Source organism: Fundulus heteroclitus, unplaced genomic scaffold, assembly GCF_011125445.2.
Source record: "Fundulus heteroclitus isolate FHET01 unplaced genomic scaffold, MU-UCD_Fhet_4.1 scaffold_54, whole genome shotgun sequence".
NCBI classification, from domain to species: domain Eukaryota; kingdom Metazoa; phylum Chordata; class Actinopteri; order Cyprinodontiformes; family Fundulidae; genus Fundulus; species Fundulus heteroclitus.
Genome location: NW_023396967.1, coordinates 313187 through 330991, shown reverse-complemented (window position 1 = coordinate 330991; position 17805 = coordinate 313187). Strand labels below are relative to the sequence as shown.

General features: G+C 39.9%; 1 protein-coding gene across 2 annotated transcripts in view; it reads right to left on the bottom strand.

Annotated features, from left to right (window-relative positions):
* slc9a8 (solute carrier family 9 member 8) overlaps positions 1-17419 on the bottom strand; it is a 46005-nt gene extending 28586 nt beyond the window's left edge. The window contains exons 1-4 of one of the 2 annotated variants that reach the window (XM_012862318.3): positions 17053-17419; positions 16441-16634; positions 13054-13134; positions 10493-10551 (exon numbers count right to left, since the gene is read on the bottom strand). In XM_012862318.3, the coding sequence (XP_012717772.2) occupies positions 10493-10551; positions 13054-13134; positions 16441-16634; positions 17053-17303 (585 nt within the window). In that variant the 5' untranslated portion in view covers positions 17304-17419. The remainder of the gene's footprint in view (positions 1-10492; positions 10552-13053; positions 13135-16440; positions 16635-17052) is intronic. The other variant, XM_012862320.3, reaches the window with a different exon arrangement.
* Between the last annotated feature and the right edge of the window lie 386 nt (positions 17420-17805).

Below are 17805 nucleotides of genomic sequence, written 5' to 3'. Positions count from 1 at the left end.
TGCAACATGACATCTACAGCTGTACTCCTGCCGGATGCATGCATCCAGGTTTCACTGCTGCATACGGGGATGCTGACTGGAGTGACGGATCGAGCCCATAAATAAATAAAAAAAATCTCTACTTATTGGATCCCGTTCTGTCAGGATCATTATGATGATAATAAATTTCACTTTTCTGAGGTCTTGGGGTTATAATACAGTCTGTTGTGAACTAATGAGGCATTGTTAATGTCAAAAATGAATACCAAAGGACCTGCTCAGGGGCAGTCAGCTTTGTTGCTTTGCAAAAAAAAGAAAAAAAAAGGTCAGATCAGAAAACAGGCTGTCTTTCTACGTGTTCATAATCTCCTATCAGAGCACACCATCAAGCAAGCAGCCTTACACTGCAAAAAGGGAACTAAGAGTAACATTTTCTTGAAATTAGTGTATTTTTTTCCTTGATTTGAGCAGGTAAATAAGACAATTTGCCAATGGAATAAGATTTTTGCACTTAAAATAATAACAATTAATCTCCATCATCTTATTTCAAGTGCAGGATAGTTAATAATCGTATTTTAGGGGTAAAAATACTCATTCCATTGGCAAAGAGTCTTATTTAGCAGATCAAATCAAGGAAAAATATACTCATTTCAAGAAAACTTTACTTACTTTTAGTTTCCTGTTTGCAGTGTAGTCCTCTCCTCAGCTGATGCACCTGCTGTGAGTTCCACTAGCATGTCTGACTGCTCCACTCCCGTGGAGTAAGCCGGAGGAAACGAGCAGACAGCAGCCCCAGATCAGCCTCCCTGTATCGGCTGGAAACGGAGGCAGTCACCACTGAAGCTGCGGAGCACATATTCCCATATTTAACCTCAAACTAACTTCACAGCGGTTACTAAAACGGAGAGTTGATATGTCCCAGGGAGGTCTAAAATGCATGAAGGTTCCCCCTCACTCCCGAATGACGAAGGTAATCACAGAAGAGTGGCTGAAGTTCATTTATTGGGACTTTACTGAAGACGGTTTCCTGTGGCAGAATTCAAGTCGTGGTTTTCAAACAAACAAACAAACAAACAAACAAAAAAGCTTCTGTACCAACATTGAAGGTGGTGACAACAATGCTGCCATTACCCATAAGTTTATTTAATTTCTAAATGCCATCAAATGCAAGAAAGGTATGTTTGTAACTGAAAAATCTGCGGCATGTGAGCAGCATGATTGTCCTGTCGCTGCCTGGCAGAGCGACCTCTCCTCAGTCATTGTGGTGACTCCACCGCGGTGAAGACCTGGCACCACCATGGTGGTGGTGCACCACCAATTGACCGATTGACCGGTTTTCCAAATATGGTTGTTGCTGCATTACTGCAACCAACCCTTTTATTGGGGAGAGACAATTTGCCTGACAAACAGTCGACGTGACTTTTTATGAAATTCATTGGAGAATTTGCAAATGCAGCAATATCAACGACATGAAATGGTTTATACAGTGATGGCATGGCACCTTTAAGAAAAATGAGACCAAACAACATCCTTGTATTTTTTTTTTTAAATTGTGACATAACAAAAATAATCTTTGATAGATCAAGATAAACTAGTACATAAAATATCTCACAAAACTGAGTACAACCCTCATATTTTTGTCAGCATTTTAATTAGCTTTTCATGGAACAACACTGAATATATGACACTGTGATATAACATAAAGTAGTCAGTGTACATATAACCCAACAGCCTAAAATAATTCAACACAGCCACTAATTTCTGAAACGGCTGGCCACAAACATGAGTGCAGCCCATGAGAGAAAATGTCCAAATTATGGGCAAAGTGTCACTATTTTGTGTGGCCTGAACTCTCCTGGGCCTGGAGCTTACCAACGCTTTACCAAGGGAGGGGATCATGCTCCGTGTGGTCTTGATCACCATGCTGCAGCTCAGTTTCCAGGTGTTGGCAGCCTTCAAAGCCTGGGCTATCTTTATGTCGATAAACAATGCTGCTCCTCAGAGAGCTCTGCACCTGCTCCCCACTGACACCTGAACCATTGTAACAGTAACCAATCACATGACACCGGGGAAGGAAAATGGCTAATTGGGAAAAATTTAATCATTTTCACCTAGGGATGTACTCCGTTCTGTTGCCAGCGGTTTAGTCATAAGTGTTATGTTGAAAAAACAGCAAATGTACACTGTTATAAAAAGCTGTACACTGACTACTTTAAATTGTATCTGTGTCATACTGTGTGTCCTCGGAAAAGAAAAAGGTGAGATCCTGCAATTGTGAAGTAGAAGGAAAACTGTTTTTCTATTTTTCTTTCAAATACAAATTCATAAAATATGTCATGCATTTGTGAATAATTTGCAAACTCATCTTTTAATGCGATAAGCAGCTACAACTCTTTTGGGGTACATCTCTACCAGCTCTGCCTACTAGAAACGAAAATCGTTTCCCAGTTTTTACTGGACTGAATGTAGAGCATCTTTAAGCAACAATTATCTGGTCCTTCGATGGATTCTCAATTGGTTTTATGGCTGAACTTTGACTTGGTCATATCTAATCAGGATGGTAATCTTGTTGGGTTATTTGCAGCCTCTAACATGTTATCTCTCAGGATTACCCTGTATTAAGTACTTTCCATTTTCTCACAATCTCTGATAGGCTTCCCCTCCGTGATAAAGAAAGGCATCATTACATCATGATGCAGCCAACACGTAGTTTGACCATAGGTGTGACACATTCAGGGTAATGTGCCGAGTTATGAGTTACTCCACACAAAGTGTTTTGTATCTTGGACAATAAATTTAATTTAGGTCTCTTCTGACCAGAGCATCATGTTTGTCCCCTACGCGGCTTGAGGCAAACTGCAAATATAAATGTTTTCTGATCTTGTTATTTTCTTTTTGTCACTCCATAAAAGCCAGATTTTTGGAGTATTCAACTGGTATGGATTATAAGGCGCACTTAAAATCCTTAAATCTTCTCAAAAACTGATGGTACGCCTTATAATCAGGGGCACATTATATACTAGTGTTGCGGCGATACCATTTTTTGCCCCGATACCGAGACCCGATACCTGGCTGTGCAGTATTGGCCGATACCGATACCATACCGATACCATCTGTTTGAAATTGATGTGTGTGTGTGTATATATATGAAGAACTGCATACTACTTAGGGTAGTAGAACTACCAGGAATGGGTGACAATAGTTGAATACACTTTTGGCTCTCAAAGGCCAAAATAGTGCAAGATTCGTGAAATTATAACATGTATAATAGTAGTGCAACAGTAAGACAGTAAAATTACATTAATACTTGAATAATCTCTTTTAAACCCTGAGTTTTGGCTCCCAAATGCCAAAATAGTGCAACTTTCATGAACTTATATAACACGTATAATACTAGTCGGGAGAGAGAAGGCTGCGTTCAAGTGACATACAAACATCAAAATGGTATCGATGCCCTATTTGTTGGTACTCGCTGATACCGATACAACCATTTTAGTGCTGGATCGGGGCCCCGTCCGAAAACTGGTATCGGTATCGGTGCAACACTATTATATACGATAGCCGTTGTGCTTACTGACTGATTTCATGTGGTACAATGCGCTCAAAAATCTGTTAAAATATGTTAGTACGACTTTGGTAAGCAACGAAGCCGCTCCACTCAATGGATATTCGGAGCATTACTGTACACTATGTCTTTACCTGATTGGACCCATGAGCTGTCTACAATACTGCCTGACTGTAATGTTGAAACTAGAAGTGCATTCATGTAAAGGCCCCCACATGCTCGGGTGCACATGGGAGCCTGCTGGAAAAGAAGCGGCTTTAGGTCCTCAGCTAGCTAATTACACATTTTAACATCCGTTCTGCCGCTTCGTCCCAGAAAGTGTGGGAATTATAGAAATTTGCCACAAGAAATGTAGACAACAGTACGATTGACTATGAAGGGTAAAACGTCCGGAGAGTCAGCGCGGAGTCCACTAAGCTAACAGTATGCGCACAGTACACCCGAGTATGTGGGGGCCTTTAGGCAGCCCACGCCTGGAGTACTTGTAGCAACAATAAACCTGGTAAGCTAATTCAATATAAAAGTTACGTTTATTTTGGCCTTACATTATATTATATGCAGTGTAGTCCAACTACTGTCCTCCCGACAGAGAACGATAGCTGTCCCTCCCAGGAGAAAGCTGTGTACATGAAGGGGCGGAGTTATATTACACACTTGGGGAGAATATTTAGTGCACCGTGCAATTTATATATGGACAAAGATGCACAAAGACACATTAATTCACTGTGCACTTTATAATCTGGTTTGCCTTATGGTCCTAAAACACGGTAGTTCTCAAAACAAGTTCTCCCTGAATTGTGTCCCTCAGCAGCTCCCCAAGAGTTACCATCAGCCTTCTTGGTGCTTTTCTAATTAACGTCTCCTTGCCAACCCTGTCAGTTCAAGTGTCTAGGCAACAACTTAGAAGGTAATATGGTTTGTGAGATGGAAAAAGCTTAGAAAATTGTTTTATAATCTAACCCCATTTTAGCTTCTTCACAACTTTATCCCTGACCCGTTATCCAAACATATTCATTACTTGTAGCTGATACATTTTATATGTAGACTTACAGCATTTTAAACTGTAAGAAGTTAGTGTGTCTGTCTTAAAATGTTTGTATCATAGTGCTGAGATAATTAATCTTGGATTAAAACCACTAAAGGAGGTCCCCTCTAATCACACTGAGCCTGGTTGTTGTAGTGCTGGAGGTTTCTTCCTGTTAAAAGGGAGTTTTCCTCTCGACTGTCACCATGTGCATGCTCATTTGGAGGTATTCATGCAAAAAGCCTGGTTTTCTTGAATGTGGGGATCTTCAGTAATTGGTTTTGCTGGATTCTATTTAGGAGCGTTAGATTGAAAGGATTTGAGCATATATGCACGTTACACAATTCAGATCTGTATTTGTACCCATGTGTTGTTTCCCTTTTACCTCACAGTTACATTGTGTGGGTATTTTAAATACAATTCTAATAAAATCAATTGAAGTATGCTGGTAAAATGTGACAAAAAGTAAAAAAAATAAAAATAAACTAGTACTTGGTTGGTTGAATACTTTAGTAAGGCAGAGCATATTCATAGAAAGCAGAAAAGTACACACTTTAGAAAAGGGAAGATGAAATGGATAAACCCAGAAAGCAGAGGAGGGTTGGTATATTCTTCAGATGTGCCGAGGAAGAGCTCAAAGTTAATGAAAAAAGATGAATGCCTAAAGATGAAGGAAATGCAGTTAAAAGTGAGCTGAGAGATACCAGGGGAAAAAAATAAATAAATAAGGGACCATAGGAGAGAACATTGTTCAGAGCGTAGGGTCCCTGGAGGCCTGGCTTTGACAACCAGTGACATCACCACATGGGAAAAAGGCCCCTGAAACCACAATTAAAACTTGTCTCCATGTGTCAGTCTCTCTCTCTCTCCCTCTTTCCCTTTGTGGCGTGGGAGACATCTATTAAAAGTATGCGCTGCCCTTTGGGGCTTAAAACACACCACTGAATCCTCTGAGAAACAAAAAAAAAAAAAAAGATAAGACTATTTATGCCGATACAGACAATAAAAAAACTAGAATGGAGAGAACGCTAAATTATTGGTGAGGAGGTGTAAATATAATCACCTGTTTATCCCTGGCAGTGCTCTGCCTAGGAGAGCTATTGCTGCTAGAAGGTTACTTTGTACCAGTGCGCTATTTCTTCTTCATCTGTGTCAGCGCACAAGGGAAAAAAAAATCGGCAGACGAGAGAAAAAAAGGAAGGAGTAAAAAGAACGGGAAGGGCCCACAAGCTAACATTTCTGTTCATGGGAGGATTTTGGGCGAGAGAAATCATTGAAAAAAAGGAAAGAAAGTTGGTAGTTTATTTGTAGCATCACTTTATTGCAGTTAACTGCAACGTTTTTAGCAAATTACTCTTTTTATTGGTCTCTACCTGTCCTTCTTTTCTGGAATTTTCTGTAATTAAAGCCATTAACAATTGTTGTAACCTTTAAAAGGACAATATCTTGTCAATAAAACAGATTACACTGCAAAAAGGGAACTAAAAGTAGGTAAAATCTTCTTAAAATTAGTATATTTTCCTTTGATTTGAGCAGCTAAGTAAGACTATTTGCCAATGGAACGAGTATTTTTACCCCTAAAATAAGATAATTAGATAATCCTGCACTTGAAGTAAGATGATGGAGACGAGTTATTCTTATTGTAAGTGCAAAAATCTTATTCCATTGGCAAATAGTCTTATTTACCTGCTCAAATCAAGGAAAATATACTCATTTCAAGATTTTACTTACTTTTAGTTCCCTTTTTGCAGTGTAGGAAAAGAAATCTCTAGGACCTCTAACGTCCGTCCACGCAGACTTCAAACTATATAGATCCAGGTTTTTGGAAAGATATTCTGGTACAAATACAGCAGTTTACAAATAATTAACAGCAGTAGACCTTAAATGGGTCACTGATATGGCACCTTAATACTTCGTAAAATTGTAAATATTCTTAAATATTAAATATTCTCCATGAAATGGAGATAAAAACAAATATGGTGTTGCTGTTAAAGCACCTGTCAACTAAATTATTAGAATACAATAACAGCTGTAACACGTTGTTGGGGAAATCTGTTTGCACACACCACCATCCTCTACGAGCATTGGCACCACTTGCATTGCTGTAATTGAAAAATGTTGGGGGTTTTCGCGACATCACTTCTTTTTTTTTTTTAAGGTGAGCAGTAAGCCTGGGGATGTATTGCTAGTAATCAGCGGCCCAAATTTATCTTGGCCAATATTTAAAATAGGGTAAACAAGAGAACATCACATTAATGTCAGGCAGATGGGCGTTGATCTTGGTCAATCAGGAAACTGAAAGGAAATAGCTACTTAGCTAAACGTAATCATATTTACAGTCAGACTTTGTTAAAGTTTAAAACGACAAGAGGACCCAAGTTTATCAAACTGCCACTCACTGTGAGGAGGAGGATGCCGGAGGTTAAAAACAGACTCACTGTTAGCCAGCTGCAGTGCAGGGCATGTCATATGTGATTCTCAAAACAACACGTTCATAGCTAACCTTTAAAAACATTGCTTATTCACATGGTTAGGCAGCAACAGTAACAGGATGCTTCTGCATGAAGCTTTCGGTGGCCTGTAGAGTGACCCTGGAGGCTTGTAACGTGGGCCAAGTAGGGTAGCTTCAGCACCAATGTTGTTGGAGGAGCCAGTGCCCGCAGAAGAAGCAAACACAAACAGGCTTTTGATTTATGCATGACCAAGGAAAGAGTCACACTAGGTGTGGGCGATCCGACCATCTTAGATCGTAACGGACTAGGAATTGTTGATGAGCTGCCAAAGCAGAGAGCTTGTGACATTGTCTATAGAGCACATTCTATACATGCGCCGCCGCTACATGCAGGCTTGGCATGAGGGATTGCTGCAAAAATCAACGATGCAGCATGACTGTCCACTGTGGCTGCACGGCCTTCCAGGAGGAGTTAATGCTGCTAGTCGATGACTCGATGCAATCTGGTTTGATTGACTGCTTTGATAGAAAACTTTAACCAGTCTGTTTTTATGACTTGATTGGACAGACTTTGTAAAGATCCTTGAGATGACGGGTGTTGTGAATTGGGGCTATCCACTGCACCACTGTGCAAGCCTGAATTGGTGTTATATAAATAAGATTTCCCTCTACTTACAAAAAAAACCCCAGAAAAAAAAACTTTTATGCAAGTGGGATGAAATTGATACTGGTTTTATAATGATTACCAAGGTAGGAACATGGTAGGAGAAAATAAAGAATAAACAAAATTATACTTAACGCTTTCTTCTTTTTAATCAGAGTGTTTCATTGTACAAATATGGACTGTCCTCACTATACGAGCAGCCCTTTCCTCCAGCTGCTACTAGCTGCTAATGGTGGGTAAAAAAAAAAAAAAACAGGTAGCTAAATGTGTGTGCTCTTCATTGTGCTGTGGTTTGTCTGTTTAACAGCTCATGGGTTTTATTGGACTGCCGGCATTATATATAAAGATCTGAATACACTTCGCAGAGCAGCCAAAGCAATTATACCAAGGTTCATGCCTTTATTTATTGTGTCAATACAGCAGAGCTTCACAATAAAAGCCTTAACCAAGTATATAGTGCTTTATGTTTTAATTAGCATTAAGCTAATTAAAACATTAACTACCCGCCAGCCTAAGTTCTGAGTTTGTTCCGCCTGCAGGCGGTAATTCATCCCTGACAGACACCATTGACGATTCTGCGCTTGTTGGCGAGTGAGAGACAAAATGATGAAAAACATTACAACTACTACTGCCAGCAATAATATTACTCATAATAATGCACACAACGCTTTGAGATATTATTTACCAAGAGTGAGCTTTGTCCGAGTGTTGCCGTTTTGTTTTGAAATCAAAACGAATTCTTATAAGTCAGACGAAACGCGGTGTACTTCATGTCCTGGAAACCACAATATGTTTCTTAAATATCAATTCTGCTCGACACAAGTTGGAAAAATGATGCAACTTCATTAGAATGAGGTTAGAAATTATGTTGTTGTTATGTGGGGCAACTGAGATCGAGATTTTACTATATCTTTATCCTATCCCCTTACTTATAATGCCATACAAGGTTAACTCTATTTTACATTGCACACTACACTACAACTATTAATGCCATTTTCTTGGGATTTCACATTTAATCTAACGTGCCAAATAAATTTTGATGCAAGCAATTGTTTCAGAAGTTGAATTATTAATCGAGTCTAACAGTGAGTGAGTCCATCTAAATGTTCTGGGAAGGCCTCTGGGGCTTAGAGAGAGGCTCTGGGAACATTAGAGAACAAACAGCATCATAAAAACCAAAGATAACAGCAGACATGTCATGCATAAAGTTGTCGGGATGTATAATGAAGTAATAAAGCAATATCACAACCTTTGGACTTCTCAAAGAGCACGGTTCAATCCATTATCTAAAATGAAACGATTATGTTAAGACTACAAGCCCATTGAAACATGACTTTCCTAATAAACTGACAAGCGGAACAAGGAGAACCTTAATCAGGCAAGCAGCCAAGAGGCCCATAGTTACTCTGGAGGAGCTGCAGCGAACCAAAACTCAGGTGGGAGAATCTATTCACAGGACAACTATGAACAACTTCTAGTCCTGCCACAAGCCATGAGGGGGACACAATAACCAACAATAACGTGTTGGAAGGTGCTCTGGTTGGACCAAAATTATACATTTTGGCCAACAGTCAAACACCTGAGGGGAATAAAACTAACACTTCACATCTTTGTCAAAACACAATACCCAGGGTGAAACATGGTAGCAGCTTCATGCTCTGGGAAGAGAAACCGGTCAAAGCTGATTAGAAGATGGCCAAAGCTTTCTACAGGGCAATCCAGGATGAAACCCTCCTTACAGCAGAACAATGACAATCAGCTTATGTTGGAATGGCCTAGTCAAAGTTTAGAGCTAAATTTATTTGAAAATCTGCAGCAAAATGGATATGTTTAAAAATGCAAGTTTGACTACTGCTATTTTGTAAAGAAGAATAAATAAAAAATATCGGTCTCTGTGCAAAACATGCCATAAACGACTTGCAGCTGTAACTGCAGCGAAAGGTGGTTCTAGACAATGTCGGCGCAAGGAGGCCGAACGTAAAGGCGCGCAACACTTTCCAGTTTTGGAAAAATTCCCAAACAGATTTAAATCTGTGGCTTTAACATTTTAAAAAGTTGCACCATTTGAAATATATTTAATCCTTTTCACTAATGACCTGTCACAAGGCTTTTAACTACAAACACAGAGAGGGTCTTCTATAGATTTACACGATGACACAACAGGGGGAGAGGGGACTTAGGGGCCCTAATTGCTTGTGCCGATGACTCAGCAATACCCTGGGGCCCAAAGCTAGAAAATAAAAACAATGGGCCCCTGTGTGGAAGAAACATTGACAACCTGTCCTCTTTTCTCCCTTTCGCCTCTCACTCTGCAACTCTCTCACTCTCTCCGCGACTGTTGTTTGTTCTCTCACAAGTTGGCAGAGAATGAGGAATGTTAATTAACAGCACAAAAAAAAAAAAAAAAAAAAAAAAAAAAAAAAACGAGCAGTGATAAAGAGGAAGAGACAGCCACTGGAGAATGACAACTGACAGAGATGGCGGAATGAGATTAGTTGCAAAGTGATAAGGAAATGCCGCAAAATGGGTGCTTGCCCAGGAAATGAGCAGTGTGACCATGAACTGCACCATATAACAAGCTATTCTTTGCTACCAGCGCAGATCCCTATCTACCTTCCAAAACCTCTCTAAAAAAGTTTGCATTGCAAATGTGGATATTTTAGTCTGGTTTGGTGATTGATTTAATAGCTAGAAACACACATTCCAGTTTATTTCCGGTTTGTTGATGTGTGAAAAATGCAAAAAAAAAAAAAAAAAAAAAAAAAAAAGCTGTAGATCCAGTTGATGAACAAATGAGCCCAACTCTACCTTCCAGTTGGCCAGTTCCTGGAACTCGATGATCTTAATGAAGCCTCCCATTAGGATTCCTGGAAAAAGTAAAGACAAGAAACATGACACAAGTGACTGGACTGTTTAACCTGCCCCTTTAAGAAGAAAAAAAAAAAAAAAAAAAAATCCCACATTCTTAAAGTAATTCATTATTTTAAAAGCTTTCCAAAATAAGAATACAAAAGGAAATGTATTTAGCTAGTATATCTGGCCTAAAGGAATATTTTTTCTCAATGGTCTCTTTTTGGTTTTGCAGGCACATAAATTAAACAGGAAACAATGCCGTGCAAGAGGCAGAGCACAGGAAAAAGAAAAGATGCACGTTTTCTATGTAGATCTGGGCAGACAATGGGTAGATGGACGAGAGGAAGTGGTGAAAGGCGGCCTTTCTCCTGTTATGTTAACACGGTGTTATCTCTTCACAGCAGAGTCCCAGGCCGCTCCGGACACTCAGACAAGCTCTGCTCCTGTGCAGCGCTGAGGACGCGAGATGGAAAAACAAGCCCTTCAGGGTCAGGACGAATGTGTGTCACCGAGGTGTAGCGAGAGCACACGCGCCAGCATGGGAAGAGGGAGCGCGGTTACAAGGAGGAGAATTAACCTGAAGTGACCTTTTTTAAAATGCAAGGAGCCCTGTCTTTATTTGTTATATAACACAGCACATCGCAGTTCTGAAGTTAGGCAGCAAAGGGCGTCTGTGAGTCCGCAATTAGGCTTGGCACCTCGCTAAACACTGTCCTCGGTGATATCTTTAAGCTTTCTGACACCTTTCCTTCTGAGAAAACCTAAACCCAGAACCGGGCCATGGTTGAACAGTGACAGAGATCTTATTAACCTGCATTGACGGTAAAAAGCAAGCACACCCACTGATGTGTCTTGTAGAAATCAAAGGTTCGTAGCGTGTACTTAGCTTTCCGCAAACGTTCCCCTTTTGGCTTCGTTTTTGTTTCAAACGATGACATCATGGATCTGAGATGTCCCTTTTGGTATACTCAAGTTGCGTTTGAAAAAAATTCAATAGCCATTGGATCATTTATTTATATGCTAAAACTGATAAATTATAATTTTTTGTTTTTTTTTTCCACCATGACTGACGGAGAACAGCAAATGGTGATATTTAGCTATTGATCGGGGATCAGAAGCCTTCTGGACTCAAAGAGCCAATTTTAATAGCCAAAAATAAATAAAATAAAATAAAAAAATATACACAATACAAATGATTTCCATTATAAGATTGAAGAAAAACAATGTTTACTAGGAAAGAAAAACACTTTTATAGCATGAGGCCAACTGATTCCTTTCCATATTTATTTAAAATAGGAAACTCACTAAAACAACTAAACTAACAACTGTAATCTGAGGCAAAATGAAAGTAAAAGGGCTATAAAAAAGTAAGTGCTTCATTACATCATTGAGATCATAATATGCATTCTATACAGATAAAAACAAACTGCTAAAAAAAACAATCTCTTTAATCTGCCTTTAAAACGTACAGCTTATTTGAAGTTGTCAGGAGCTACTTTTGATGCTTCACCTTGTCTCTTAACTGTTGTGTCAATTATTGTCTTGGGCCTAAAGCATTGGCACAGCTGCTCTTTGAGGTTAGTTATTAGACACGGCTTTATAAAGACGTTTTGGCATGTCCGTGATTCGTTACTTTCATTAATCTGCAGCCTCGCAAAAAACTATTGTGATCTAAGCAATCAAGAAATTAAAGCTCTAATCCATTTTTTATTACTTGTGACTCCCTTCGGCTGCTCCCTTATTCAGGGGTCGCCACAGCGAGTCATTACAACTGGCACACAGACTTGGCAGAGTTTTTAAGCAGAGTTCTCCTTCCCACACAACAGGGGTTTGAACCATTTTATATTACTTCTTGGAATTATTAAATTATTCACTGGGGGGAAAAAAATAAGATCATGGACCGTTTCTGGCTGAAAACATCTTGAGATAAATAGCGTCCGGCTTCACATCCCAAGTCTTAACGATGACTCTTATCTTTGGATGGCATCAAAATTTATTGCAGATTTTTGTGTTTTAGACAAGAGCTGACCATTATGTCTTTCTGATCCCTCTCTGGAACTTGGATGACATCTTAGGTACCGTTCTTCCACAGAAAAGCTTTTTATTTTTCCTATGAAAGGGGGCTTTTCAGACATTTTAGCACAAAATGTCTAATAATGTCAGAAACAAAATGTGCCTTTGCTTTGGAGGCTTAAAACACAATAAAATACATTTATTTACGCTGTCAAATTTGAATTTAGCTAAAAGCCAGCTTTCACTAATCTCAACAAATACTTGATGTTTATCAAGCTAGATGTACTATTTGCGCTGCTGGCTCAAAGATTGCCCGCCCACTCTCTCGTCGCGCCTCACGAGCAGAACACTGACGTGGAATTAGGACAGAGAAATCTAACTTTGCCCAGCCCAAACGTTATCCTGCTTCTAATATTTGTAAAGAGGTGCATTAATATACTGAAACTGGTTAATCAGAGACATATTTGTGCACCAAGCAGCAGGTTACATGGGGAAATACTCACCAAGAGACACAACAGCCACACTCTCAGGAAGAAAATGCAGCTTGAACTTGATAAGCAGGTGCACCAATATGATGCAGATACCTGAGGGAGAAAGGAGGCAGGAGACAACTGAGTGAATATTTAGGACAAATACATCTTTCTTCAGAAGATGATGTCATGCTTGCTCACATCAGGCCTAAAAAATGCCTCCACCTCATATGCTACTACAAAGGCTCTTTCATTTAGACATCGGCAGAGAGGAACGGAATTAGTATTTGTGTATAAAGGAAGTGCCTACTTCTTTTTATTTTTTAAGTAGAAGGAAGGAAGGCATGAATATAAATTTGTGACAGAACTATTTTATTTTTTAGCTCATTTTTTTTTTCCTTTCTTTTAAAAGAGAAAAAGCTATGTGTCCTTTTTTACTCTTCGACTGGCTTTTCTGAGAGCATGAAATCTTTGAGGCCTGGGCTTCACTGCTGAAAAACAATATTCTTAATGAATCAGTTTCAAACATTCCCATGTAGTGTTTGATGGATGAGTTTTTTTTGTTTAGTTTTTTAGGATGAATCCTTGTCATGGACCGTTTTGATGTTTTCCAAAGCAAATTCTCAGTCAGACTTGAGATCTGCAGATTTTTAAGCCTTTTGGTCAGTTACAAAATGCATTTTTATAAATAACTATTATAATTAATGCAATTAGAATCTTGTCAAAAACATGATATGCCAAACTGGCATGTAGCTCCACGTCTTTAATGACTGAAGAGATGTGCTGGTTTTCTTCCGGCAGCCATCTTTATAAATGTTTCAGTGGGAAGGCGCAATCTTCTCTTTGGCTGAAGCCCCCTCTGGGATTCATCACTGAACTCCACTTTCATCTAGTAATCATCATCCAACACAGTCCAACCGATTTACTTCACTTTATCCCACAATAACCGGGTTTTCTTCTGTTGATTTTAGTCACTGCTTTCCCTGACAGTCCAAGGCCTTCCCCGGTTTCTAATGTGCTTGTACCCACTCCAACACAGCTCACTGGGAACAACCAACATCTTTTCTCACACCCGATGTTGATTTAATTAAGAAGCTTTACAAACCGTTACATTTTTTTCGACTGACAGGTCTTGTTGAGGTCATGTTTCCTTTCTATCGCCTCCCGCAACATCTTCGTAAAGGCCTGTAAACTCTATAGCTGCAGACTTCATTGCGTTACTTGTAATGCAAAATAAAGACGGACGTTACAATTTTTTTCCGCAGCATTGAACGATTGCATTTTTTTTCAATACTGAAAACTGAAACAAATAAATAAATCAACAGAAGTATACCACTTGCAGTACTTTTTTTTTGAGGAATGTTTTGCAGGGCTTAAATGCTAATTTAGCCAACCAGTAAATAGACACAACTAGAGGGTCAAATCTGGACTGCTGTCATCGGAGATGTTAAAGACGGCCATCTGAAAACAAAAGGCAGAAAAGAATATAATAGAATTCAACTTTATTGTCAATGCATTGTCACGAGTACAGAGCAACTAAATGTGGTATCTCTGCTTTTAACCCATCACCCTAGGGGAGCAGTGGGCTGCCATGTGCAGCGCCCGGGGAGTGTTCTGGGGTTAAGGGTCTTGCTCAGGGACCCAAAGTGCAGGCGCTGGGGATCGAACCGGGTACTTGCATCCTTCTCTGAGTGCAAGTGCGCTACTCTAACCACTAGGCCAGCACTCCCTAGTGGCCAGCAGAAGTTATTTAGATTGAGGGAAGTGCCCCATAGGCCTAATGCGGGGTTGCTGAGATTACAATCTGAAGTTCTGTTTCACATACACTAAACTTCAACCACTGATGATATCGTTCCTCAGAAGGCAGATAATGTTGCTTCTGTACGTCAGCTCTTTGAAACACGTGAACACAAAACCTTTGTGTTCCTTGAAGAATTAGAAGAAGAAGAGTTTGATTCCATGGAGTTGAAAAAAGAAATACAATTAATAACTTATACAAGTTACATTGACATATAATTCTGTAAACGTGTTTTTCCTTTATCAGCCTTTTTTTTTTACCTTATGACTCGCCATTTGCAAACCAAATCTCACCAAGCACTAAGAAGAGATACGCCTACTGGGTGAATGCCCCTGCGCATTAACACCTTCCGTTATTTCCTTAATCCCTTTAGGAGCAAACAACATTTTGTTGTTCCTGGAAAGCAGTTCTCAGAGTGTGAGAAGCGAAGTCAACACACAGCTGCTAATCTTTTTGTTATAAAAGAAAACTAGATTCAGAGTAGGCATGGGTCACTCGCAAGAATGAATGTATAAAGCTAAAATGTAAATGTAAAGCCATTCCTACGGTTTAAAGTCATTTACATTAGACATCAGCAAAACCACCCGCTGCTGCTTACTGCCAACCAGCTGGCTGAAAGGAGACTGTTACTCTTTCTTACAATAAAGGGTTGTCTGTCTGAACATATTTACGGTCGCGAACATATGGTGTTCATGACTTGGTGTGGAAACTAATAGTGCGTTCCACTTGTCCTCGGTGGACCGAATTCTCGACCTCCCTTCCATTGTTACTGGACTGGCCCCTGAAGTCAGTGTTACGAGTCAGAAAGCCGGTGCAACAGGATAGTACCCGGCATCGCCATTCATGATGACTGCTACCTACTTGCAGCAACATTGAGTAAAACCCTCATACTTTGACTGTTTGTTTCAGCTCTCTGTTATTTATGTAACATTTAGTCAGTCGTACAAGTGCTGCCTTTCAGTGTTCATCAGACAGGATGTTTCAGCTGTCTTCATTTGTCCCAAATCCCTCCTAGAACAGCGTTGTTGTCATTGTTATCGTTTCAACAACAGTGTGAGTGTCCACGATTGTTCCTAATGTGCGACAGAGCGAAACTGGAACGCAAAAAGGCGGAGATGAGGTAACCTGCGACCTCCGAGGCAAAAGGAACGCACCTATAAGGCGAAACTGATAAGAAGTGACGCGGCCAGAAGGCGCCCAGAAAAATTAGCCAGGCGGCCAGAAAAATTAGCCAAGTACCATCAGCCTGTTGCAATTCCAGTATTACTTGGTAAAGGGAGAAAACAGAATGGCAAAACAACACAATATTTTGTGCAATAAATGTAATGGCCTAAAAACTACACCAAAATATAACGAGTGTTTACTCAAAATAATTTCTTTAATTTTATTTCAAAATAATAATAAATGGCATAGGTAACAGAACTGCAACTGTAATAATCTATGCAGTCTATTGTTTATGCTTTCCGCTCCAATTAAAAGCAATTAGATCTAGTTATAAATGTGGTTATTCATGCAAGTGCTGTGAATCCAAGATATTTTTTTTTTCTCACCATCATTCTGTGAGTGTATCATAGTGGCTCATGGCAAAAGCTTGTGAGTGAACTTAATGAACGACGACCCACCGATAACAAGCAGGCTGAAGAAAATAGTCAGCCCACTGGACTGCTCTTCCTCCTGGGCCTTCACTCCCGTCTGCACCGGCAGGATGGGCTTCTGGGATGGGGGTGCTGGTGTGGTGGGCTTAGCAGCAGTAGCTGCAGCTGCTGTGGAGTGGAGGGTCTCATTGCTGTAGCCCTCAGTAGTTTCATTGGATTTGCTGCAAGAGGACAGGGATGAGGACAGGTATGATGGGCTTCTGGCTTCAGATTAGCCTTACTCTGCTCAGACGTTTAATCCTTTCAATTTGAGCTCGTTGCCAAGCATAACTGACCGCATGAACCTGCAGGCAGGCATAAAGTTAAGCACACCTCAGACTGAACAACACACTGTTTAGCTTCGTTAGCATGTTTGTGGAACACTGTGCGAGGATAAGTAGTTTCCACTACATCACACAAAATACATACAGGTTCAAAGTTGATACTTTTGCTAAACAGAACAGAAACGATTGTCACCAAGTGTGGAAATGGTGTGCTTAAGTCGAGGAAGTGACCAATTTAAAGTCAAGACGAGAAAAAAAAGTCTTGCTAGCTGAGTTACTCTCGAGAAAACAGAAAAGGGGGGAAAAAAAGAAAAACCTGACTGACTGTTTCTCCCTCTGCGGCTCGGTGGGGCCCGGCTTATCTCCTGTTGCCTCTTTGCTCTTATCATCAAGCATCTGCTTGCCTTGGCCAGAAGGATCATCCTGATGTGTCACATTCTCCTCGACGTTGTCATCTCTCTTGTGAAGGTCCGCAGAGTTAGCCTGTTCGAGACCCTCTGACACGCGCAGATTCACGAAGAACAGCAACAAGAACCATGACAACAGTTTAAAGCTAACGTCTCTCATCCTCTATTGACTGTTTCTAGGTCCAAATATAAAACATTGCATCAAAAACAACTGACGGATTCATATCTCCAGCTTCGCGTATCTGTTGTCGTCACGGCCTTTACTTCCTAGTAAAGCGCCTGCTGGGAATTGTAGTCCGTTTCGCTGAAAGAATTAAACCGAGCCTAGTAAACAAATTGATGTGATTGATTACCGTTTTTTTCTTGTAGGAAATAGGTACAACAAAAATGTTGTATCCAATAGCACACGCATAAAATATACGTAAAATGTCGTGTCAACGCTCGGGTTATTTTAATTAACTCCATTTCCCATGCGGCATTGCACAGTACCGTCAACCTTCCGCTTCGAAGAGAGAAAACTCAAAAAGATCTCAGGTTCTGTCCTTGAAATTTATTGTTGTAAATTAATCGCTAGATGTGATTTTCCATATCCATTTATAACATTTTTTTTTTTTTTTTTTAGATTTTAATCCGGCCATGGGTATGTACATTTATGTATTTAT